General features: G+C 41.6%; 1 protein-coding gene across 1 annotated transcript; it reads right to left on the reverse strand.

Moving 5' to 3' along the window:
- Positions 1–134: 134 nt before the first annotated feature.
- Positions 135–15,647, reverse strand: Srprb (SRP receptor subunit beta). Its single transcript, XM_076918108.1, has 7 exons — positions 15,394–15,647; positions 14,764–14,858; positions 12,238–12,315; positions 7,910–7,992; positions 2,522–2,658; positions 1,870–1,924; positions 135–1,122 (listed from the first exon to the last, which is right to left on the reverse strand). The coding sequence occupies exons 1-7, from the start codon at positions 15,539–15,541 to the stop codon at positions 909–911; spliced, it is 810 nt and encodes a 269-aa protein (XP_076774223.1). The 5' UTR covers positions 15,542–15,647; the 3' UTR covers positions 135–908.
- Positions 15,648–26,863: the final 11,216 nt, after the last annotated feature.

The raw sequence follows: 26,863 nt of genomic DNA on the forward strand, positions 1-26,863 counted from the left end.
TGTAGGCTCAGTAACCCGGAGCTAGGCTTGAATTCTAGCTCAGGTTCCCACTTGTACTCATCATTTGACTTAGTGCTTTCGATAGTTATTTATGAAGATACCAGTCATTTATAAAAGCAATAAGAACACAAATGTTGACAACAGCATCACTTTAAAAAGGCAACATTTTTCTAAAGCATGAACGAATACATATTAAAAATGCACAGTGGACATCTTCGGTTTGTATTGTTCCACAGCATTCTAGCTGGAGTGACACAACAGGAGCTCAGCAAGTAGCACAGGGGACAGCCTAGGCTCACGCATGCCCATGGCAGCAGTGTGCTGTCTCCCAGCTTTCCCCAACGGAACCTCTAGAAATCACACACCATGAGTGTCTGGGGATGTGGCTCTTAGAGCCACCATGTGAGGGTGACTCTTCGGGGTTCCGGCAGCTTTTGAACCTAAGATGGAGACAGGTCATTGAGCCCATGAAGAACACACTGTCAGCTGTACCCTGTGGTTTTGAAGCTGTCTTACCATCCCAGACTTCACTAAGAACTGATAATGTATTATGCCAAAATACCAGGGGCAACTGAAAATTAACTTATTCCATAAACAGGCAGATCTGGTCCTAGGAAAAGGGACCAATGCAGAGGCAGGAGACAGGGACTTCTCAGATGATCCCCTACTCTCATGGTGATGCCCTCTCTGTTATGTCTCACACCTAACAAAGGGAGGGTATGGGAATTAAGTCAAAAGTTGAGAAAGGAGCTGATGGGGAGGGAAACTCTCAAGCTGGTAGAAGTGTTTCAAGAACTCAAGAAATGCTACAGTGACACGTCCCCTCTTTATCTGTCCACACCACCACAGCCCTTTCCCAAACTGCGAGTCAGTCTCACAGGACCAAGGTTTGTGACCAGCGATGCTCCTCAGGCGATCCTGGCCAGCCACTTCTCCAAGTCCTGGATGTCAGCAGAGCCAGCGTCCCCTCGTCCACCCTTGGCACTACACTCCAGGAACTCCACTTTGAGGGGCAACTGAGAGAATTCAAATTCTTTGCCTTTCTTTCCCAACTGAGCAGGTGCGGTACTGGAACTGTCCAGTGTGCTGGGAGCAGCAGACCGGGTGACTCGTAAGGTGTTGCTGGGGGCAAAGGGACAAGTCAGAAGCAACAAAGCCATAAATTCCTATCAGTTCCTAAATCTGATGAGATAAACACCAGTGGGTATTGACACTGCCAGCTTGTCCTTTATATCCATGGACCCCCACTGTTTCAGACAGACGGGGGAGATGGGTCCAACCCATGTTAGCCAGACACCAGTAGGTTAGGAGACCCAGGTCACAGCAGCTCTTTGAAGCCTATACCTACTTCTAAGGTCTCCTGAATGACAGCATTGAAAATAGTTTTAAATGTATGCTACATTATAAAACTCAAGGTTCTGAAACTTCAGAATGGGTGGGTCGGGAGCTTACTTTTTATTGAGTTTTCTTGGATATGAAGCTCACACATCCACACACTTTAAAGTCTCATCTGTCCTGTTTATCTGTAAGTAGGGAAACCTTCCCAAACTAAGCCACTTTACTGCCAGTTGCTGGTCCTGTACAGCACATAAGCCACATGTTTGCAGACTTCTGGCCAAGGACTAAACTTTATAAATACTAAAATTACAAGCAGGGCGGGCATGTGTCATAACACCTTTCCCAGCACTCCTGAAAACTTTAAATAGCTACAGACATCCCATGTCTTACAATTCGATTAATTCCTTTAACACATATACTCCATACTACCCTGACTATAGCTCTGATTGTCATGGGAACCAAAGCTGTGTATGACTCAACCCGTCAACTCTGCCACAGAAGGACACTCCACCAGGGGCACATCCCACTTACAGTTCCTTTTCAAGCTGCTGCTGAATTAACTTTGCTGATTTTGCCATTGCGATATCTGTGAAGAAAAAAGAGCATTATTCTAGTTTAAACCAGAATATGTCTTCTCCCTAGACTTCTAGCACAGAAAGAAAATTCCTATTTATACTAAGAAGTTCATCCCCCATTCCTTTGTTAAAACACCTTTTATCACTATTTCTTTCTGTCAACATAAATGCTCTATTTGCAGGTTTTTAAAAAATGCTTTAAAACATAAAATACAACAAAATATTGTTTTAGTGCTAATGACCTAAAAGTAATTAAGTTTAAGTTTTCCACAGCTTACAAGCCTTTAATACTTAACCTGTCTAGTCCAATTAAAGAAATCAAGCAGACACGCACCATTCCTGACATCTGATAAGAACTTTCAATACAAAACACCATATCAACCCTTTAAAGAGAAAGCTCACACACTCCCAGTGAGCCCAGGAGGGCATAAAGCCCACGCCAAATCAGTATTGACTGCCCTCCTTATACAAAATAAAAGCAGCTGGCTGGAACTAGAGATGGCTCAGTGATTACAGCACTGGCTGCTCTTCCAGAGGACCAGGGTTCAAGTCCCAGCATCTATATGGTAACTCACAACTGTCCCAGCGGACCCATTGCCACAAAGCACCTTGCTTATTGCAGGCTATTAAAAAGGACGGTGCGTTCTTCAGAGCCATGCTGTCGATGAGGACCTGGTACAGAAACTCAGCCACATCTTTCACCTCCCGCTGGAATGTTGCACTGTCCACCACAAACACCACAGCCCTGCAGGGACGGTTAAACAGAAGGGACACATGAGCACACAACAGCAAGCAGGAGCCACAAAACAGGATCCCTCCATCACAACACGCGCACACACACGCTTTAAGTAAAAAAACAAAACAAAACCAAAACATGATGACGCTAAAAGGATACAAGAATTGACTTCTGCTCTCAAGGGCCAGGAAACCATTCAACAGATCTATGTGAAGAACACCAGGGCAGAATGTACCCACAACAGAGTGAGAACAAAGACGGAGACTAAAGTAAAGCTGAGTAGACAAAACAAACAAAAACTGGCACAGACTAGGGAAAGGGAGTACCCTGAAGGTACAAACAGATAAAACACATCTCAGGAAGAGCACACAGGCAGGGGTGGATGGGGAAGCCAGGTCACAGAGAAAAGGGATGAGGGCACACTGCCCTGTGAAGCTTGTGCTTGTGAAGACTTTTGGTGACTAAGTGGAAGACAGAACACTCTTGGGAGGAAGAATCATGACAATGTGGGACCTGACCTCAGAGGTAATGCATGGGAACCTCAGACGACAGGTCCTAGGGGTCAGGGGTTTGAAGCCTGGGTGGAGAGAATGTGTGATGGTTAACAGGGTATGAGACACTGGACCAAATGCCTTACACAAAGCCTCCAACTCAAAGGCAGTCTACTGGAGGCTATGGTTAGAAAATAATTTCAAAGAAATTAAAGCATCTGGTCTCCAATGGCTACAACTATAAGGCATAAGTGGACACTATCCCTTGGAATAAAAGCCCTAAGCAAAAGACTATATAAAAAAATCAGACCATATTCATCAAACCCCAATGGTACTAACAAGTGAAAATAGTGTGTGGAGCCGGCCTTTCATGTCCTACAATAACAAAGACCGCCAACCTCATCAATGACACCCATTCTCTTGAAGGAAGTATTAAAACATTGATGAAAATATGCAATTATAAGAGAGATTAACTAGCACTCCCCAAACTGGAGTTCAGAGCAGTCTACAGATCACATGTTTATGGGCTGGACATGTATCTCAGTTAGCAGAGTGCTTGCATAGTAGACACAGCCTTATATGCCATCCCAGCCAGCATAAAACCAAGCCGAGTGTTCACCTGTAATCCTAGTGCTGAGGAGGTAGAGGCAGATCAAAAACTCAAGGTCATTTTTGGTTTAAGGTCAGGCTGAACTACATGAAATTCTGCCTCCAAAAAGCAACAAAAAAGTCATAATACATGTTTACAATTATTTTAGAGGATTATCACTAGAAGCAGATAAAAAGAAACAGGTGGACTTTTAAAGGGTATTTTTAAAGGAACACATTATAAAAATAGTAAATAAAATTAACAACTCAGTGGAAACTAAGCAGAGGTTCTTTCAGCTGAAATGAACACAGCAAACTAGGTAGCAGATCTCAGGGCTGACACAACACTCAAGGGAGAAGGATCTGTTAGATAAACTATGGAAGAGCTAGGGCAGAGAGAAGGGCCGTGCTGTGACAAGTGAGACATCAGGCATGAAGGGCCATGCCTGAGACATCAGGCAGTGTCATTTTTTGCAATCACAGGGCCTGATATTTATGTTAATCTTTCACTTGGGACCCTTATCCTGTAGAGTGTCCACTTGTGCCTTGTAGCAGTGAGGCATGGAGACCAGATGTTTCAGTTTCTTTGGAATTACTTTCCAGACTCAGTCTCCATTAGACTACCTTTGAGTGGCATGCTTTGCACAGGGTGGTCGGTCTAGCTGCCCACCAGGGTCTGTTAACCCCGCACCTAACAGACGGTAAGACCCTTCTGTGTAGGGTGGTACACTTGGATCCCAAACACCACAAATCCAAAGACAGATGGCTCATAGGGAAATGACAGTTACACTGGCAACAGCAGTCTCTGTGAGAGCAGATGTGTGGGTCAGCAGTCTCCATGGGATCACTGGAAGAGCTGCCACCTAGGACCTCACATGCAGCTAAAACAAAAATAGAGGGCCAAATAAAAGTAGCTTCAAATGAAAGACAGCAACTTCATGACACACTGAAAAATAACACAAGGGTCTGAGGAAGCTCAAAACACAGCTGCTTATGGTTCATGAAAAAGAAATGGGTCCTGATTAGATACTGTTTTTTATTGTTTAAAATGGGGCAGGAATCCATAAAAAGAAAAATTAATATACTTTTAAGTCAGCAGATGGGAAAACAATCTTAGGTCACAAAGAAGAATTTTTTTTAATGTCAAATTAGGGGTCATAGTAAGACTACTTTTTGCTCTTGTAGAGGACCCAGGCTAGTTCTCAGGACCCACATCACACAGCTCACTACTGCGTGTAACTCCAGTCCAGGGGATCCAGCACCATGATCTGGTCCTTTGGATACCTGCATATACACCATGCACAAACATACGAACAGATACATGCAACCAAATTTTAAATAGAAATCTTAGTTAGCACTTGGAAGGCAGAGGCAGGCAGATTTCTGAGTTCAAGGCCAGCCTGGTCTACAGAGTGAGTTCCAGGACAGCCAGGGCTACACAGAGAAACCCTGTCTCGAAAGCAAAAACAAAAACAAAAACAAAACAACAACAACAAAAAAAGAAATCTTAAAAAGAAAAATGTCATACGTTATAGTAAGTGTTTTCAATTTAACAGCTTTATGACTGAAGCCTCTGTTAACTTAGCTTTATCTTTATATGCTGAATATTCTATTTATCCAAAATACTTGGATAACAGTATAATTATACTACAAACTCTAAAATGTGACAATGGAAAAAGAAAAAGAGCTGTTCTTCAGACACTTTGACTAGACAGCTTAGGCAGGTCTCAAAGTTGCCATCCTTCTGCCTCTCCTAAGTAGTGTGCACCACAGTGCCCAACAAGAGGGAAAAGGAGAAAAGAACACCCAATCATGGCCAAATTTAGCAGTTCTAGATATGTCTCAATTGTCTGAGGAATAAAAATCACATTCTCATTTATGACAGATTGCTCAACACCATCCACTTGTGGCAAGAAACAATGACAAAATCTACGTCTAGACAAGCTCGACAAAAAGGAGGCTTGAATGCCAGTCAAAAGAAACAGTAATACCTCAGGCACAGGACTGCCAATTAAACCATCATAACATCATCTCCAAGATGCTTTCCAAATTCAGTTATCAAAATATGTCTTCACATCATTGAAATGTATCATACAAATTTTCCTTACTTTTTAATCAATGTTAGATAGCAAACATGAAGAAAGCGTTTAAAACTACAGCATACAAATTTTAGAAAAGAATTTAAAAATCAATGACACGAAGACTTACACTAAAAATAGTTCTTTCTTGAGGTATCAATTTAGTGTGATTTAAGAACAGACATGCTGGGCCGCCATGCTGCCTCTAGCTTTTGGCTGGGTTCTACAGTGAGATAATAAGAAAGGTCTTTATATGATGGTTCCTATGAAGTGGACAGCTCCAGACCAACCAGTGGCAAAGCACCCAGCAAACTATTAGCTACAAAGCTGCTTTCAAGAGCAGACCACTACTGAAGGGGTGAGGAGACCTCAGCATCTGGTCCAGACCCAGGACTTGAAACCTGCACTTCCAGAGTACAGCTACTGGTGCTTCGAAGACTCAAGCCAGGCCTCTCTAGCTGGCCTTTTTGAGGATACCAACTGTGTGCTATATCCATGCAAACAAGTAACAGTTATGCCAAAGAGCTCCAGCTAGCATGCCTGAAGAACATGTTTAAGAATCTAGGATGAGAGCCAGGCATGGTAGGGCATACTTTTAATGCCAGGACACAGGAGGCAGGAGGAAGCAGCAGGCACATCTCTAAATTGGAGGCTAGCCTGATCTGCTGAGGGAGTTCCAGGATAATCAGGGGTACACAGAGAAACCCTGCCTGACCCCCAAAAAGAATCTACTATAAGAGAAATGTTTTATTCTTTAAAACAAAGCAAAGAAAACCATAAAACCCTTTGTCCTGTTGTCATCAGTAATCTTGAATGTTACATTAGTTCTCATGGAGTCAAAGGTATGATTCTGAGTAGAAAAAAATTCTGGGCAGAAATCAGGTGCTGGTGGGCTTTCCATTTTCATTTGTATGTGATTTCCAATACAGACATGGGGCATAAAGTCCAATGGAGCCAAACCTTTCACTGAGCAACTCCCAGCAGATCAACTTCAAGACAACTAGAAATAAACCTCTTACATTAACATTTCTATGCTAAAAACAAACAAACAAAACATACACTCAGGACTTTCTTATTGATGACAAAAAAAGAGGAGAAAAGAAAGAGTAAAAAAGGCTAGGTATGAACACAAACCTTTTTTTTTTTTTTTTTTTTTTTGAGTTTTCAAGACAGGGTTTCTCTGTGTAGCCCTGGTTGTCCTAGAACTCACTCTGTAGACCAGGCTGGCCTCAAACTCAGAAATCCGCCTGCCCCTGCCTCCCAAGTGCTGGGATTAAAGGCGGGCGCCACCACAAACCTCTAATCCCAGTACTTGCAAATTCAAGGTCATCCCTGTTTGGCTACATAGCAAATTCAAGGTCAACCTGCAGTACATGAGACTCATCTGGAAAAAACAAAACCAAGCAGGCAGACAGGAAGGAAAAGCCACTTAGTTTATATAAGCCAGGAGGCTGGGGCAGGAAAAGCTTATAATTCAGGGCCAGCCTAGGAAACATAGGCTAGACAGACACTGCCACCTTATTAAAACAAAAAAACAAAAACAAAAACAAACAAAAAAAAAGTATGATTAATGTTTTGAGTTTAGTATCTTCCAGGATTCATCGCAGCCTTAAAAATTCCTTTTCCAGATTGTAATAGCCTTAACACATCATTAAATCTATCTTCAGAGTCAGGGGCGCGAGAGACGGCTCAACAGTTCAGAGTGTGTTCTGCTCTTGCAGAGGAACTGAGTCCAGTTCCCAACACGCATTTTGGGACGTCCTCAACGATGGTAACCCCAGCTCCAGGGGATCCAACACCCTCCCTCCTCTGGCCTGTGCTGTACCTGCACACAAGTGTACATACCCTGCCCCACATACACATCGTTAAAAGTAACACAAATTTTTAAAAAGTGTCTTCAGGGTTACCATGAAGTTTAATCAGTCTGAAAAAGCAATCCTTAAGCAGGCTCCCAAGTCTTCAGAGTCCTAACACCCCAGAAATGGCCACTCCAAGGTACATCCCAAAATACCAGTGTCAAAACCTCAGCAGAGGAAAGAACGTGAGCGTGTGTATGGACACAGTAGACTTGAACAAATCCCTGTCACTTCATCCCTAACTTACCTGGCTGAAGACTTAAAGCGATCTAAGAACTGAAGCCTCAAACTCTCGTGCCCGGGGAGGTCAATCAAAGTCAGGCTGTTACCCTGAGGACAGCAAGAGTGACATCAAATCACCATTCGGTCCAGTTCCAGGTTCACAAGATAGATCTTCACCATCAGATCAGCACACTGTCACCATCAGATCAGCACACCAGAGCTGAGCTAATGAACTGAGCAAATGTTTTCTGCAGGCAGCAAGTCAGATGGATGTCTGTGGAGGATATCCTGAGTAGACACTGACGGAGGGGAGAGGCTTGCCTAGTATACATGAGGCGCAGAAAAAAGGTTTTTTGTTTTTTTTTTTAATTGTGGCTGGAAAAAGTTGGTAAAAAGATCTGAGTTTTATTCCAAAAACCTGTATTTTTAAAAAACCTCCATTGTGGACCCACTTTTCACCCCAATACTGGGGAGACAGAGTCAGGCAGATTCCTGAAGCTATCTGTTCTGTCAGCCTAAGCTGCTTTGTGAGCTCCAGGACAGTGAGAGACCCTGTCTCAAAAAACAATGTGCATCCTGAAAAACAACACACTCAAGCCTGACCTCTGGTTTCACATGTGTGTGCACACATACACCCACACCCACATACCCCACACACCTCATATGCGCACACAAACTAAAGCAATGGCTGAAGGTCTGGCAGTGAAACAGTAAGCATGGTTCCTGACATAATTACAAGGGAACAAAGCATTGCAAAATTATGGAAAATGCATAAAATTACAATGTTAATAAATGGTTGTTTGGTTGGCTGGGTTTTGTTTTTCAAGACAGGGTTTCCCCATGTAGCCCTGACTGTCCTGGACTCACTTTGTAGACCATGCTGACTTTGAACTCACAGAGATTCCCCTGCCTCTGCCTCCTAAGTGCTGGGATCTGAGGTGTGCACCATCATGCCCAGCAGTAAGCATTTTTAAGAGAATGGTAACACTTTACTTTGAAGGAATCACAGAAACATGGCCTATCCAAGGCTTAGGAAATACACCAATGTTAGTATAAGCAGGCCACATGAAAACTATATACTAGTTTTCACAAACTATATATATACTAGTATTCACAAACAATGTAAAGTTATAGTATGAATTACAATGGGATCCTCAATCTTAATGAAACATCCATAATTTTTACTTCTAGTTTTAAGTATTTCTTTAAATGTATATTTATACTAATTTAATATATTAATTTAAATGTATAAATATATACACCATTTATCTGTTCCAACTTTGTCAATATCTTGTTCCAGTTCCTCTTTCCCTACTGGGCAAATTCACTATACACTGTAATAGGTGCTAGTCACCATCCCAGGACCTCATTGAATAAATGTTATTAACAGAGATAGCAAGACCATCAGGTGTGGCCTGGTACATGTATCAAAACCATCCATCACATATCACAATGACCTCATCCTCAGTCAGCCATGACCATGGTGTGTGCAGAAGTCAGTACCGCATACATACTGCACATAACCCTCTAGATTCATTATGCCCTTTTGCGTAGCCTGCCCAGTCCCTCCCCAGCAAATTGTCTAATATACATACACATGTATATATACGTGTGTGTATGTATATATGTATATAATATATATGGGGACTTTATCATATGTTTATATGAATTCATTTTATCAGCTCTGTTCTTTTAGAGAACCCTAATACAACATCTCTCCAGCCTCCCAGTTAATCTGCAAACACCGAAACATTATTAGCTGTTCATTGTTCCCTGTTCATACTAGATCTTCAAGATCTGCATTTATTTGACCTCAATTTGGGTGAATCACATTATAAGTTCTCAACACTTACACAGGGCAGTAGCTGTAATACATACACAGGTCTAAAGCATACCCTGGAACATTCCACTTTAAAAAACTAGAGCTCAGGACCAGTGACATAGTTCAGCAGGTAGAAGTACTTACTTGCCACTTAGCCTGGGGATCTACGTTTGATCCTTGGAACACACATGATAGGACAGAAGGGATTCCCTCAAGCTGTCCTCTGACACAGCTATGGCACACATGGTCCCACTCCAAATACACACAACTACAAACAATCTGGGATGTAGCTCAGTCCTGACATGTACAATGCCCTGGATCTCCAGCATCACTACCCTCAAAAGACCTGATAAAAGGATGACCAACTTAATAACTTTCCAAATGTAAAATGTCAATATCAAAAGACTCAGAAGTTTGATAGGGTGTAGGGACCAGATGGAATGTGGCAACACATCCCCAAAATACCAACAATGGGGAGGCTAGAGGACTCTAGCTCTAAGGGGACTCTGGGCTCTAAGGCAGCTTGGACTACAAAGGGAGACCTTAACCAGGTATGGTGTTTAGCCATCCTGAACCAAGTATGGTACTCACCTTTAATTCCAACACTTGGGAGGCAGAGGGAGGTGAATCTCTGTGAGTTCAAGGCCAGCCTAATCTACACAGTGAGACCCTGTCTGAAAACAATCAATCAACCAACCAACCAATCAATCAATCAGATAGCTGACCCTTTTATTTGCTGACAATAATTCTGCAGCACCAGAAAGGGGAAGAAGAGGGTCTCTAAGATAAAAGCTAATTCATCCATCACCTATCCTTCCATCCCTCATCAGCCACCTAGCCCCCGCCTCCTGCCTCTCACTCCTCACTCATCAAAGGTCAGGTGTCATTGTAATCAGCTTGGCAGTTACACAGGTGAACAACAAGCCATTCTGGTTCTTCATGGGTATGTTTGAAATATGTAATATAGTGGCATTAAGACATCCATCATGTGGTGTCACAGAAGTCAGAAATCTCAAACCAAATCAATGACTTACCACAATGAACATTTGCAAGTAAAATGTGTGGCAGAGGGGTAACTGTGGCACACACTGTGATACACTTCGGCTTCCAGGATGAGAATTATTCTGTTTTGGGTTTTTGTTTGTTTGTGTATTTTTTATTTTGGGCCAGAGTGAAGGTGGATATGAGGGGACTGGGAGATGAGTGGAACCGAGGTGCATGATGAGAAACTCACAAAGAAACAATAAAAAGTTTTTTTTAAAAGATATCTATCACCATGATGCTCTTAAAAGCAAAAGACTGAAACTGCACTAAACACTGACAAGGCTCTGATTAATAAAATCTAACCACGGGACAGCTTCTAAAGAAGTCTGGCTAGCAGAGGCAGAAAAGAACAACTATTTATAACCAAATGATTGTCCTATGTCTACATACTGCCTACTTATACCAGAAAAAGACCCAGTACCCACTGAAACTCATAGTAATGTTGGTTGTCTTAGTCAACATGTTAAAGTAGTGTAACAGAATATTTTCAAACATAAAGATAACACAGTTTGTCTTAGTCAGGGTTTCTATTCCTGCACAAAACATCATGACCAAGAAACTAGCTGGGAAGGAAAGGATTTATTTAGCTTACACTTCCCCACATTGCTGTTCATCACCAAAGGAAGTCAGGATTGGAACTCAAGCAGGTCAGGAAGCAGGAGTTGATGCAGAGGCCATGGAGGGATGTTACTGCCTTGCTTCCCCTGGCTTGCACAGCTTGCTTTCTTATAGAACCCAAGACTACCAACCCAGGGATTGCATCACCCACAATGGACCCTTCCACCCTTGATGACTGAGAAAATATCTTACAGCTGGATTTCATGGAGGCATTTTCTCAAGGAAGGCTTCTTTCTCTGTGATAACTACAGCTTGTGTCAAGTTGACACACAAACCCAGTCAGTACAGTTAGACAGATATACCCTAGAAAATGTCTTAAACCTTGTACATAAATTACAAGGATGGGTTGGCAGGACTAATCTGCTACCTATATTGGCAAGGACAGATCTGTTATGCAGAACATGTTCTTCATAAAAGTAAGCTACAAAAGATACCTACTTCTTCAGACTACTTAATTCAAGAAGATCCTTCCTTGACAAGCCACAGTATCCCAGTAAGTTTTGTCAACTTGACACAGCTTATAGCCATGTAAGAGAAGCTTCAACACAAGTGCCTTCATCAGACTGGCCTGTGCACATGTCTATGGGGCCACTTTCTTGAGTCCAAAGTGGGAGGTGCCATGTTTAGGCAGGTGGTCTGGGATGAAGCAATCTAGCTAAGTAAACCAAAGAGTAAGCCAGCAAGCAGCATCTCTGCATGGCTTCTGCTTCCAGGACCCTACCCTGATTCCCCTTAATAATGAATTATGTCCTGGAAGTGCAAACAGATTAAATCCTTTCATCCCCAAGTTGTTTCTGGTCAGCAACAGACATGGCAGTAGAACCTAGGAAGAGTGTCAGATTCTAGAACATTCTACAGATACCTCTTACCCTGTTATTGTTGACTTTGTATACAGCGGAACTATCTGTAATAGAAGTCTGTGTGTCTCTGTACTGGCCAGTTAGCAACTGTAAAAAAAAAAAAAAGAGTCAAGGTAAGCTCATTACAATAACACCAAATTCAATTTAAAGAATAACACTTTAATTCTTTCAAGAGTAAGGTCAAATAAATGAATGCTACTTGAAACAGCTGAAAAGGATCATACTGATTTATTTTTAACTTATATAATAATATAATTAACTACAAGCTTTATTTCTCTTTTTTGCAGTGCTGGGGAACAGACCCGAACGTGGCACCCTGGGCCCAACATTATTTTTTTAAAACAACAGCAAGGGGCCAATTTACTGACCTGTCAACATTTTAACCACCAAAACCAACTCAAGGACTCAGGAGATGTTTCAGTGGATAAAACACTTCCCGTGCAACCTTGATGACCTGAGTTCAGGCCCTCTGAACCCACAGAAAATTAGATCTAGCAGTGTACATATTCACAATCCCAGCAGTCCTATGGGGAAAATGGGGAGACAGGACAATCTCCAGAAATTCATATTAGCTAGCCTGCCACAGCAGTGACCAACACTTATGGTCCTCTGACCTCCACAGATGTGTTGCGGTAAATCTCTTGCCCATAGGAAGTCCATAGAATAAAGACACAAGTCAATAAATATCAAATGAATGCTGCATGCCTAGATTGGGCAGATTTACCATTAAACTACACTATTCCCCGGCTATGAGAGCTCTTAACAACTTGCGATTTCCTTGGTCAACGTCTCCTTCATCTTCTCTCTCTCCACCAACTGCCAACCTCCTCTGCTTCCCCCAACTGCCAACTCCTCCGCTTCACCCTCTCATGGATCCCTGGTCTTCCTCTTCTACTGCCTCTGGCTCCTCCCACTCCTCTTCTACTGCCCAATCACTGGCTGTAGCCTTTATTTAACAAATTTGATTGGACAGAAGGTTTACAAGATTCACTCCTCCTTCGCAGCCCCCCCCCAGGAGTGGAGTTACCATGACAACAAGAGGCTAGGGCTATCCACCACACAGATGTGCCAGAGCACACACACGTACCAGCACTTAATATACATGAACCAACACAAACACACACACACACACACACACACACACACACACACACACAAGTAATTATAAGGCCAGGTGGTGGTGGTGCACACCTTTAATCCCAGCACTTGGGAGGCAGAGGCAGTCGGATTTCTGAGTTCGAGGCCAGCCTGGTCTACAGAGTGAGTTCCAGGACAGCCAGGACTACACAGAGAAACTGTCTCGGAAAAAAAAAAAAACAATAATAATAAATTATTATTATTTACTCCCTCCAAAGAGTGGGAATTCTCCATAGTAAAACATGTTTGGTTAAAAAAAAATATTGGCTACATAGAACTAAATATTAGTAAAGGGAAGCCTCACTAGCTTAAACTGTCAAAGGAGGATAATTTTTGTCACGATTATGGTAACGCTGGATTGCTCAGAACTAGCCATGCGGACTATTTTATGTCATAGAAATCAGCAAAAGTTATTGGGCTTCCTTTATTCTTTTATTGATTGTTTAAAGAAAGAGTAATAAAGCAAGCTACACTTAAGAATGTATGCCTATAGCCATTATATTTTGAGTAGCCCAAGAAACTGATAACGCATTTTAAACCAGTGTTTGTGTATGTATACTGAAAGTTGATGTTAGGAGCCCTTCCTCAATCTCTCTCCACCTTATTTATTTATTTATTTATGTTTTTTTTTTTTGACACAGGGTTTCTCTGTGCAGCCCTGGCTGTCCTGGAACTCATTCTACAGACCAGGCTGGCCTCGAACTTGAGGAGACCCACCTGCCTCTGCCTCCCAAGTGGTGGCTTTAAAGGCATGGACCACTACCACCCAGCCATCCACATTATTTTGTGAGGCTGTGGTCTCTCACTGAACCTGGAGCTCACCAACTAGCAAGGCTGGTGAGCCAAGGAATTCCAGGGATCCACTGTATTTCTACCCCCTTAGCCCTGGCTTTCAGGGACGTCCCAGGGATCCAAACTCAGACCCTCATTTTTGCCAGGCAAGAAAACAGACTGAGTCACCTCCCCATCCTCAGACCACGTATTCTAACAGCATTGTGTGTGTGTGTGTGTTTTTTTACAGGTTTTCCTAGAGTCTTTTTGTATTCCCAAGTAAGTCAAGAATTAACTCCCAGGGCTAGAAGACTAACTAGGTTGATTAAGAATACATACTGTCCTTGCAAGGGACCTGAATTCAATTCCCAGCACCCACATCAGGCAGCTTATAACTCCAACTCTACAAAATCTGACACATCCGCCTCTACAGGTACAGCCACTCATGTGCACATGCCCACACACATACATATAATTAAAAAAGAAAAAAAATGAAATATTTTTTAAAAACATGTCCCAAACTTGCTGACAAGTTTCCAGTACCAAATAAACTGCAAGATGACAGGAATACAGAAATGCCATAACAATCCCTATTAAGTCTAACCGAGGTCGAAATCAAAGCATTACCCTGACAAACAGCAACGTTTTCCCAGAGTCACAGAGCCCAACGAAGAGAACGGCTCTCTGACTGCTCTTTCGGCTCCAGATGAACTTCCAGAACACTGCAAATAGAGAAAGGCAGCCTTCATTTTCAAATGACACTAATAGGCATTTACGACAAAAACGCGTTCATCTGGACTATTTTCATTGTCATACGGATTAGAGTCAGTTTGGGTAGGAACCCACTGAGCGCCCGTCACTATCGATTGTAAACTTTTCCATGTCTATTTCCCTCACCCGAAATGTTGTGAGACTTCAAGTATACACAGAACGATGGATCTGAGAAAAATCAGTGGCTTGCTAAATTTGATTGGTGGGTTTCTAGTCTGCCTTAGAGGCTCAGTAGCCCAGAGCCCAGCTCAGACACAAGTGGCTCAAAGTTAGAGTGAACGATGGCGGCCGCAGCACGCTGCGCTCAAGCACACAGGGGCGCCTCAGGTAAACAGTCCTGTCCCAACAACCAAGTCACTTCAGCGTCCCCTTTCGACACTGCTCGGGTCTAGAAGATGGGTGGTAGAGGAGGGAACCCAGCCGTCCGCCTCCCCGGCCTGCGGCGCAGAGCCACCCCATCCTCGCCGCGAACGCCGGCCGCCTCACCCAGCGTCAGCAGCACCGCCAATAGCGCCACCGCCACGGACAGCAGCGTCGGATCCCTCTGCTGCAACTCCTGTCGCAAAGAGTCGAGGTAAGGTTGGAAGGCGCCCCCGGCGCCATCCCCAACACGCCGGGTGTTCGCGGAAGCCATGAAAGAGGTGCGTGGTCTTGCCGGGCCGCCAAAGATACGTGGCCCTAGTCTCCACGCTGCGGCGGGGCGCGGAGCATCACGGGAGTGGTAGTTCCTTAGGGGTATATCGGCTACGAGCCGTGGGGAGCGCCAAGTGCCTGATGGGAGTTGGAGTTTTTGGTTTCTACAACCCAGTTACCTAGTGTATTTATATCGTCATGCTTTGAGACATGTATGTATTGACTCAGTCTTTGTGGAGTTTTTTTCCTTGCATTAAAAAAAAAGTCTTTGGAGAATTTCATACATGAATATATGTTTGGTCAAATCCACCCCCCCCACTCCCATTTTATTTCGATTTTCGAAAGAACAATGACTTTGAATAAAATTAATGGCTGCAAAACTTCATTTGAGGATTTGAGGACTTCTACTTTGCCGTTACATGGGATGAAATTTATGAGATATTTTACCACAGTATAATGTGACCGGAGATGTGATGGAATCACAAAGAATCCACAAAGACACGTCGAGTCCTTTATGAGATCAGAGAAAAGTAACTAGAGATGGAACTGAATCTTGGAAGATGCGTTAACCTATGCTGCCAACTAAAGAAAACAGAAAAAGATGCACGGAAGAGAAGCACGAGTAAAAGCCAGTGACATGTGGGAAACTCGGTAACTCTGTGTCCTGCATTGAAACGCCCAATATGGAAAACTCAAATGACTGCATTTTAAAAAGCAATCTGGAAAATCAGTTCTTGGGAGGATGTAAGGGTGTCGACAATAGATTGAGCATTCCCACCGAAAGGAAGCAGGCCCTACTCAACCAGGTAGGCCATTTAGGAGGCCTGGAGGAGACAACATTTTTCAGTTTCTCAAGAGGACTTATTAAAGATTTTTATCGGAACTCTCCTACTTAAGATTTCAGCAGGAGCTGGGCGGTGGTGGCGCACGCCTTTAATCCCAGCACTTGGGAGGCAGAGGCAGGCGGATTTCTGAGTTCGAGGCCAGCCTGGTTTACCGAGTGAGTTCCAGGACAGCCAAGGCTATACAGAGAAACCGTGTCTGGAAAAACCAAAAATAAATAAATAAATAAATAAATAAATAAATAAATCTGCGGGTCAGAAGTGACCAAGCCTAGGGGGCCATTTACAGTCTCTGTCATTAAGTAACTTGTCATTGTTTTAAAGTATTTACAGGTCTGACTGGGAGATGACATAAAAAGTCAATGCCATTTAAAGACTAAACAATGTCTTTAAGTTACAATGTCACATTGCCACATAAAACCCCAACTCCTGTAAGCACTAGAAAAGGAGGAATTAAGACACGCCTTTCTCTCTAGTGTGGCACTGAGTGATTGGCTAGGAAATGAAGCAAAGATGTTGCAGTTTGAGTTTGGAAGGCTCACCATGTGATTTAGATTTCGATACATCCTCCAAAAGCAGACCCCAGATGAGAAGAAGCACATTTTGGACCATCCATTTGGCCTTATTATCACCAGATATTGAGTCGCTGGTCACAAACTATGTAAAAGAATGATTAGCTTGTCCATTTATGCAAAACTGGCAGAAAATCAGCTGGAAAAGTTTGTAGGAATCAGACCTAGAGAGGTTTTGTGTGCTATGCTGAAGAACCTAGAGTTTACTCAAGAGTATAACAATAAGCTGAAGGGGCATGGGTAATTGGCAGATCCTTGGAGAACTATGATTGGAAAGAGTAAAGACTGAGGCTGGGGGATCAATGGGAGTCTCTTGTAGCATTAAGGCAAAGATACTTGGAGTCTAACACAGGATAAAATAGGGGATTGTGAAATAGGGGGTTGGAGACAGGGCTCCCCAGTTAAGAGCGCTGACTGCTCTTTCAGAGGTCCCGAGTTCAATTCCCAGCAACCACATGGAGGCTCACAACCATATGTAATGGTTGATCTGATGCCCTCTTCTGGTGTGTCTGAAGACAGCGACAGTGTACTCATATACATAAGATAAACAAACAAACAAACACTAATAGTGTGAAATAGAGGGTACACATTTTTGAGATATTTAGAAGTTAAAATATATAGGTTGTAATCACTAAAATATATAAATGAAACTAGTATCTTAAGTAAAGGAGAAGAATCAAGCCTGCATCATCGTAAGACTTTAGTGTTAGGTAACATGAAAGGTGAATGTGTTGTTTAGTGAATTAAGGACTTTATTAAGGAAGAGAGGGGTCCCAGTGAGAAAGGGAGGCGAAAATGAAAACTATCTATGTCATGTCTCAGGGGCATCTGAAAAATCTGAAAGCCACTATCAAGCAAGTGGTAGAATGAAAAGATTAAAAAGTACCACAAATGTGTGCTTGGTTTTCATTGGGAGTTCCTGAGTCAGTGATAGAAATAAACATGTCTGGCAGTTGTCAATAAAATCTTTTGTATCGGAGAAGCCTCTCCAATAAGGTGAATGTGAGCTAAGGGCTCTGGGAGTGTGGGGAAGAGGCTATGGAGGACTATGGTTGGCAAAAAAATGAAAACAAGAATGGGAAGAATCTCTAATGTAACAAGCACTTTCTGGTGTTAGCATCTAGGTATGCTTAATATACTCAGAACTCAGAATTAATATACAAAGACTCAGAACTCCAACTTTTACAGCGGAGAAACTGAGGAAGGGTTTGAGTGATTCCCCCATGAGTAAGTACATCAGTAGAGGCAGAGCCTGGATTTGGTTATAGGCAGTTAAGCTTCTGTATGTTAACCACTGGCTATAATGTGAAAGGACTCATTTGATACAGGTCAGTAATACAGGCTTCACATTAAAGAGGAGTGTTGAGGACATGTGTTTTAACTAGGTAAGTCGCATATTATTAGTAATTGTACCAGAACTATAACTATATAACATAATATCAGCACCAGAACTGTCAGTAGACATCATACATTGTTTCCTTTCTTTTTATGGTCCTTAAAACCACACACACACACACACACACACACACACACACACACACACACACACACACACAAACGATAAAACTTCATTTCTTCTTTAGAGATATCACTGTTTGACCCAGACATGGTGATGATACTCATAATCCCAGCACTTAGGAGAGTAATTCAGGAGAATGGCCATGACTTTGAGAACAGACTGTCTTAGTTACCTTTCTTTTGCTGTGAAGAGATGCCATGACGAAGAGAAGTTATAAAAGAAAACATTTAATTTGGGATTCCAGAAAGCAATAAAGTCCGTGACCATTCTGGTAAGGAGCATGGCAGTAGGCAGGCAGGCATGGCACTCAATCAGTAGCTGAGAGCTCACATGATAAGACAACAAACCCAAGGCAGAGAGAGATCTAACTGGGAATGGTGTGGGCTTTAGAAACTTCAAAACCTGACCAATTGACATCTTTCCCTAGTTGCTCTTGTTCTGTTACTGTGAAAAGACACATGACCAAGTCAACTTATAAAAGAAAGCATTTAATTGGGAGCTTGCTTATATTTCAGAGAGTGAGTGCATGATTGTAGCTGCCAGCGGCTACAGCTAACTGGGTTCACCTGAAAGGAAGGCTGGGAATGAAAAGGGAATGGAGGACGAGAGAAAACATGGGGCCAAGACAACGTATTCTGATCAAAGCCTGAAGTTTAATATTCTGCATTCAAATATAAGGGATAACACCACCACCACCACCACCACCACCGCCACCAGAACGCCTTCTCAATTCAGCCAGTGTGGGTGAGGGGATTGCAGCCCGGAGGTATCTCAAGGCAAGTTCAACAGGCGGTCTATTCTTCTTAGCTCCTGTAGCAGGCTGCAGGCCTCCAGGCCTCTTGGGTCCTATAGTTTTGGTCTATTGTGGTAAACAACTTGTTCAGGCCTGCTCAAGGCTGGGGGAAGGGCACAGTTCCCCCTTTAAGTTTTTAAGATGGCATTGCCAATAACTAGGCAGGGCACAAAATTTCATCCCATCTAGGGGCTCGAGTGGCTGGGCGACCATGTCTGACTTAGGTCAGTGTCTATATTACTCCTATATTACCTGTCTTCAAGGAAAACATACATAGTATATTGATATATGCCTCTGCCTTAGGTCTATAGGAGCTCAAGAATACTCTTACCCATCTTTGACTAACCGGCCATCATTGGCACATTCTTTCCCATATAGACCAAAACTACATTCAGACCAAAGGACCTGTGGGCATGCACTAGACGCAGTTCTTCACAGCAATGTGTAACTGCCATGATGAATAGCTGAGCTTGCTGAGAGTGATCCTGTGTGAGGGCAATCAATCTGCTTAAAATACAAGGTTCAAAGGTTAAAAGAAACATGATTATCCAAGCAATGTAGAAAATAAGGTTAAAAGCGGAAATATTCCAGTATCTAATCCAACTGCTAATTAGCAGGGATCAGACACAAGTCTAGCTACCAGGTATATAGTGGGTGGCTTTAAGTAATGATAAAAAACACTCTCCAGTAAAAGTGGAGATTATATGCCACGTTAAATCAGCTGGCAGATAAAGATTTTGAGCCATCTTCAACATTAGAATCATAATTATTAGGCTTAAGATCTGTGTCCACTTGACGGACCAGTCTTTCAGGCAGCTTTCAGGCTTCATTCTCTTTTTCTAAAAAAATACAAACTGAGCCATGGCCCCAAATTAAAACAAGGTCGGGACCACACCAAGTATTAGGGTCTCTCCACATGACCCTGGCAAATGAGCTAGAAGTAACCAGATGCCAGTGGTGATCTGCTGCAGACTGACCTTTAGCATCAGTTTGCAGAAAACTTAAAACAAATAAGACAAAAGCAAAGTGTGCTTTTGGTGACCTTGGGGGGTATAATTCCCCCTTTCTAGTTTAAAAAGCCAATTTTTTAGAGTTTCTTATAAAACCAGGGAAGAAGCACCAGTAGCTGCTTTCTCCACACTCAGAGAGTTATGAAGAAATTATTTTAAAGTTTTGTAATCTCTCTTACACTATTTCTTGTCCTTGAGGATAATAAGGAATCTCAGTAATATTAAATTGTCAACAAACATCTCAAATGTTTGACTGTAGTCAAATAACTGCAATAGCCAGTTTCATTACCTATCTTAGTCTAGTATGGAACACCAAGCACGGGAAAATAATATAGGCAATAACTAATTATATTTTTAGTTGCTTCTCTTGTTAAAGTAGTTGCAACTAGAAAGCCTATAAGGTGTCAAGTCACATGTACATATTTTAATTTTTTAAAATAAAAAATGAGTAACATCTATTTGTCAAAATTGATTATGTATAAGTCCTCAAGGCTTAACACCATTATGAAAAAACTGAGGATACTGAGAACAAGTTTTTGCAATTTAACTTGCACACTTTCTAGAAATGCCAAATTATTGTCTCAAGCTGTTATTATTTTGATGCTGTAAAGAATAAGATTGTATGGCCAATTGCTTCTGTAAGACCCATAATCTGCCTAGTATACAAATCTGCTCTGGCATTGCCCTGGGGTCTAGGCAATACAATATGAGCTTTTAAATGTCTTATAAAGTCAAGAAACAGTACATGCTTCTTAAATCAAGCTGTATTTTTATAAATAAAATTTGAAAATTAGTAATATCTAAAAAAAGGAACAATTTTAAGCAATTATAAATCATGAGCCATATACTGGCTATGAATATACAAATGGAAAGCTTGATTTGTCAGCATTTCAAACAGTGGCTATAACATGTAATTTAATTATTTGTGTTGAAGCAGGGGAAACTCAAGAAAATGAACATATGATCTAATTACATATACTGTCTTCTCAATAGATGAGGCATCTGTAAATAAAGTAAACATCTTTTCTATGGGCTGCATGTGTAGCAAATTTACATGATATAAAGGCATACATAGAGAAAAACTGTAACAACTTGTCTTTTGGGTAATGATCATCAAATTTGCCTAAAAAGTTTGCCATGTAATAGGCCAAATATCATTATTTTTCAATAACCAATTTAATTGCTATTTGGAATAAGGAATAAACATTTTATCCAAAATATTTTTAGGAGTCTATCTTATAATTCTGTATTAACACAGCAATAGTTTTATAAAAGGATGTTTAAACTTTACTTGCAGATGAAGAAAGATGAATCTACATTAATGGTTTCTTTTGCCAAAGGGCTGCTGTGAGCACATGAGTAGCAATAACACAAACAGCCAACAATTTATCATAGTCTATATAATCTATCTGTTGATAACTAACAGCTTACTCTACTTTCAGCAAAGCTATTTTTCTTTTATCAGTTAATTGTCAAGGGGAATTAGGACTTGCATCCCCCTTGAGGATATCAGAGGTTCAAATTCTCTCATGGTAAGCTTAAGATGAGGTTTTAGCTTATTAATATCTCTTAACATCTCTTTTTTTTTTAAGAATTTATTTATTTATTTTGTGTAAGTACACTGTAGGTGTCTTCAGACACCCATATGAGGGCATCAGATCTCATTATGGATGGTTGTGAGCCACCATGTGGTTGCTGGGATTTGAACTCATGACCTCTGGAAGAGCAGTCAGTGCTCTTAACCACTGAGCCATCTCACCAGCCCAACATCTCTTTAAAATCATTAAACACAAATCAAATTAAAAGCAAATCATTCTCTTTTTGCATGTACAACTGCAAGCCAGAAGAGGGCACTAGATCCCACCACAAATAGTTGTGAGCCACCATGTGGTTGCTGGGAATTCAACTCTTATATTTTTAGTTATGAGTCTAGCCTTTAACAGCTGAGCCATCTCTCTGGCCCCAACTATCCATTTTTATTGGAATTTTCTGTGCCACAATCTGCTTAGGATAGCTGAGGTCTCAAATATTGAAAACATATTGCCTTTGAATCTTTTCTGGAGCAACAAGTACTCCAAATTTTAAAGCTCATTATTTTAGAGCAAAGGCTTGCAGAAAAACTTCATCAGAGAGATCAGCTAATAAAATATCATACAATGAATAATATACACTGAAAGATTCAAACTCTTAATTTTTTGTATTAAAGCAACAACAATTTTTTTTATAATGTAAAGTAATTAACCATTCTTTGAGGCAAACCTTTTTAATGATATCGCTCCATGGGTTCTCAAAAATTATGAAAAAATTTACAGTGCAAAACCTCTCACCTTTACCAGAAATGTAAAGGAGTGCTATAAAAACAATCTTCTAGATTTATGATAATTCTATATGCATTTACTGGAGTGGCAGCTGGAGTAGGCAAGTCAGGCTGTAATGCCCCATTAGTTTTTATAAATCTTAAGTTTGAACTTTGTTTTGGATTAATTAAATGACCAATCTCTTTTAGTTGAGTGAGAGTATCAGATAAAGGCCAAGCTGAAAGCAATCTTGTCTTCTAATAATTGTTACATCAACTCCAGTATCTATTAATCCTTCAAACCTTTTTCTTTCAATTATTAGCTTAAGATTAGGTCTCTTGCTAGTAATAAATTGAACCCAATACACATCAGAGGAACCAAAGCCACTTGTCTTCTTCCCTTCTTAACAAATTTGGAAGGAAGCAGATGCAAAGGAACTAAAACAAGTTGAGCAATTCTTTTGTTAACAGGCACAGCTATAATGCCATGGAGGGAAGCAGGCATGATTTTAATATCTCTAGCATAATCATTATCTATAACTCCTGGCCCATAAGCTGTCTGTTGTGAATGTCTTTGGGTCTTAGATTTACCCCTCCCCTGCAAGAAACAGGCAAGGCAAAAAACAAATTCTGGAAAACACCTTTCTAGGAGCTGGGGTAGAGAAAACCAAGACAAAAGGAATGTTTGTCACTAAAGCTTCTGCTGAGCCCAGACTGCACTGTCTTAATTCAAATGTAAATGTTCTTAATCTCAGCCTGTTTCTTGAGGCCTGGCCCAAAGATTATCTTTTATAGGCCTATACTGTGTCACAGTTTTTTGTTTTTTTTTTTAAATTTTAATTTAACTCTACTGGCTGTATCTTTTCCCCTATAAACATGAGTAAGTCAAAAAATCCCAAACTCATGATTGAACGGCCAACTGCAACCAATGGAATAGTGGCAGTTTAACTATATTTTTAAGTTTCTTTTGCAACATTGGAGTATAACCATAATTCTAAGAAACAAAACCAATTTTTAACAATGTAAACAATCTATTTTCTCTAAAATCAACACCAAGTAGATTACCTTTATGTTACAAAGTTTTGCTGCCAGTTCTTATATATGAATGCACGATAGTGCAGCTTTTAATATCTCACTAAAGAGACATTGTTTTTAAATCTTATCTTTATACATCTGGTTTCTGAATAACTCCTGAGTTACCAATCTTAAGCCAACTTTTGTTACCAAGGTTGCAAATTTTTAATCAAACCCAATAAGTTATAGGCCAACAATCTATAACAAAGACATGCAGAACATATTTATACCTTTAAAACCAATCAGAAACAAAAATGAAGTGACAACACATCTTATATATTTAGACCAAACAAATTTTCTTGCTTTTCCTAGCTGTAATTTCAAGAGAAAAGCACCTTGTTACAGAGATTTTTCTAGGACAAACAACTCTTAGCTTCTTTATAGAATCCAAAAAACTGCTGGTCCCTTTAAAAGCAGCTTATACTGACAATCAATTTTTGGAAAGGCTTTTCTAGCTCAGCTCGACACTTAGCTACAGTTGTTAGGTCACTTATCTGTGCACATTAAGACTGCCTTTAAAACTAAGTTAAACTAGATCAAGGGATGGTTGCGTAGCAGTTTTAACTATTTTTGTCTGTTGAACATGACACAGAACAGCATTCATTCAGACACTGAAACAAAAAACAGACAATTGACACACATGGACATTGGCGCACCAAGGACAGACAATAAACAAAGAAAGCAGCTCCTGTGGAAGACAGAGAGAAACTCTTGTTCCTAGGAAACCTCTGAAATAGCCTTTTCCTTCTTTTCTTGCTGACACAGCCCAGAGAGGACAACAGATTTTCTGAAGCCCTTTCTCTCTCTCGTATTCAAGATCTAACTCTTCATCTCTTTCTTTAGGAGATGTAGTGGTGGCTACTGATATTTACTACTCAGTGCCCTTGCTTTTTTCAGTTTTTCAATTTCTTCTAACCCTGCTCCTCTCTCCTGAGGCATCTCTTAAGCTACAGGCAAATGCCTATTAGAATTCTCCTATCCCAAAATTCACTGCCACCTCCTAGGTGAGCTTGCATCAGGTTAGTACTTACTCAACCTAGACTGTATCCCTTTAAACACACTTCCTGCAAACACAGCCTTCAAAAAATAACCATAACTAGCGCTAGTATCAATCCTGTTTGCTGCTTACCAAGTGCACGGGATACCCTTCTTCTTCTGTAGAGCTCTACCCCAAGACAGTGTTTCTCAGCTAGTCTTCCATTTTCAGGTTCCTTGTTTCAGGTGCCATTCTGTAGCCACCAGCAGCAACTGAAAGATAGAAAAATCATAAGTTGATCCCCTGAACCCTACTCTTAAAAGCAAAGACATAAAAACCTGTAAGTCAAACACTGTGTCGCGTCAGTCCCAGGAAATTAGCTGACCATTTGAACAGATGGCCCTAACTAAACAAACCTTAAGATTCATGGTGTCAGGATGCTATGGGCCCGAGATTAGCTTGGCCGGGCTTTGAACTAGCAGCCCTGAGACAGTTGGTGCCAGGATGCTAAAAGTTTGAGATAAGCCTGACCCCCTTGAACTGGAGCTCATGATATATAGTGTGAAACTGGTTCGAAATAGCCAATTATAAAGTGACACACCATCCATCTTAGGAATTTGAGATCAAATGTATCGATGACCTAGTGACCTGTTCCCCCTCCTTCCCCCTTCCCTAACTCCACTCTCAGCCTTCCCCCTTCCCTAACTCCACCCCCACCTGGTTTGTAGATGCCCCCTTAAAAGCTGTAAACTTCTTTTGTTCTTTTGCTGAATTCCGCTGCCCCTGCGCGGGCTTGAAGGAAAGACAGCCCTGGCTAGCCAGTAAACCTCTTGCAATTTGCATCAAGTTGTGTTTCTCGTGAGTGATTTGGGGTGCGTCTGCAGTTCTCCACGGATTGGTGAGGTCCTTTTCATTTGGGTTTTACACAACGAATAACTGGGTTCACCTGAAAGGAAGGCTGGGAATGAAAAGGGAATGGAGGGCAAGAGAAAACATGGGGCCAAGACAACGTATTCTGATCAAAGCCTGAAGTTTAATATTCTGCTTTCAAATATTAAGAGGAACTCCCCCCCCCCCCCACCAGAATGCCTTCTCACTTCAGCAGGTGTGGGTGAGGAGATTGCAGCCCTGAGGTATCTCAAGGCAAGCTCAGCAGGCGGTCTATTATTCTTAGCTCTTCTTAGCTCCTGTAGCAGACTTCAGGCCTATGCCTCCTAGGTCCTATAGTTTTGGTCTATTGTGGTAAACAACTTGTTCAGGCCTGCTCAAGGCTGGGGGAAGGGCACACATGATCATTGTGGTGGGGACTGTGGCAGCAGGCAGGCATGGCACTGACACAGTAGCTAAGAGTGGAACAGAAAGGTATAGACCTAGCCACATGGTGGGTCATAAGCTAGAATGCTCAGGGTAAGTTTAGAGTAACTGGAAGACAGTCCAAGCAAAGGGACTAAACTTTAAATGTTATTAAAAGTTGCTGTGTTATTATACCATCGTTGGTGGGTGCTACAAAGTCTTGCTATAGATGATTCCCTTAGGTCTTGTCTGTTTGCTCATTGGCTTTGTTTAGTTTGTGATGCTGAGGATCAAACTTGGAGCAAGCCATCCATCACTGAGCTACACCTGCAGCCCCTGCCTTTGATTGGTTGGTTTCTGATTTCTGTAAAACTCTAAGCTATAGATCCATAGGTGGAAGTAAAGGGACAATATAAACCTGATTTGTCCCCATTTAAGGACCCCATTTGACTCCATTTTGAGGACCAGGCCTGATTTCAAAAAAGGTCGTAAGGCACCAGCTCCAAGAACAGACCATAAGTCCCAGAAACCAGGTCATAAGACAGCAGCTCTAGGAACAGACCATAAAACCAGAACAAGATCATAAAACCCTCTCTCAAAGAAGAGCCTGGGGATAACCACAACAATGGGGAAATATCTTATCTCAGTACAGGCCATCTGCTCTGCACAGCCCTATTTCGTCACATGGTTGAATGTTCATGACACAGGAATGTGGACCACAGGATCACCTGTGACCCCCTAGAGCCCATCAATGAAATTTTGGATTACCTAATCCTTCCAGAGAGCCCCCCCCCCCATTCCCTATAAGAAGGCTTGCGTGCCTTTATCTAGGGTTGCCATTTCAAAGAATGGTTGACCCCTGCATACTTGTTGTTTCTGCAGAATAAAGTCTCTTTGTTTTTGCATACTATCTGAGTCTGGGGTCTTCCTTCTGCAATTTTCAGACTC

The sequence above is a fragment of the Arvicanthis niloticus genome, chromosome 21, assembly GCF_011762505.2.
Source record: "Arvicanthis niloticus isolate mArvNil1 chromosome 21, mArvNil1.pat.X, whole genome shotgun sequence".
Lineage (NCBI taxonomy): Eukaryota > Metazoa > Chordata > Mammalia > Rodentia > Muridae > Arvicanthis > Arvicanthis niloticus.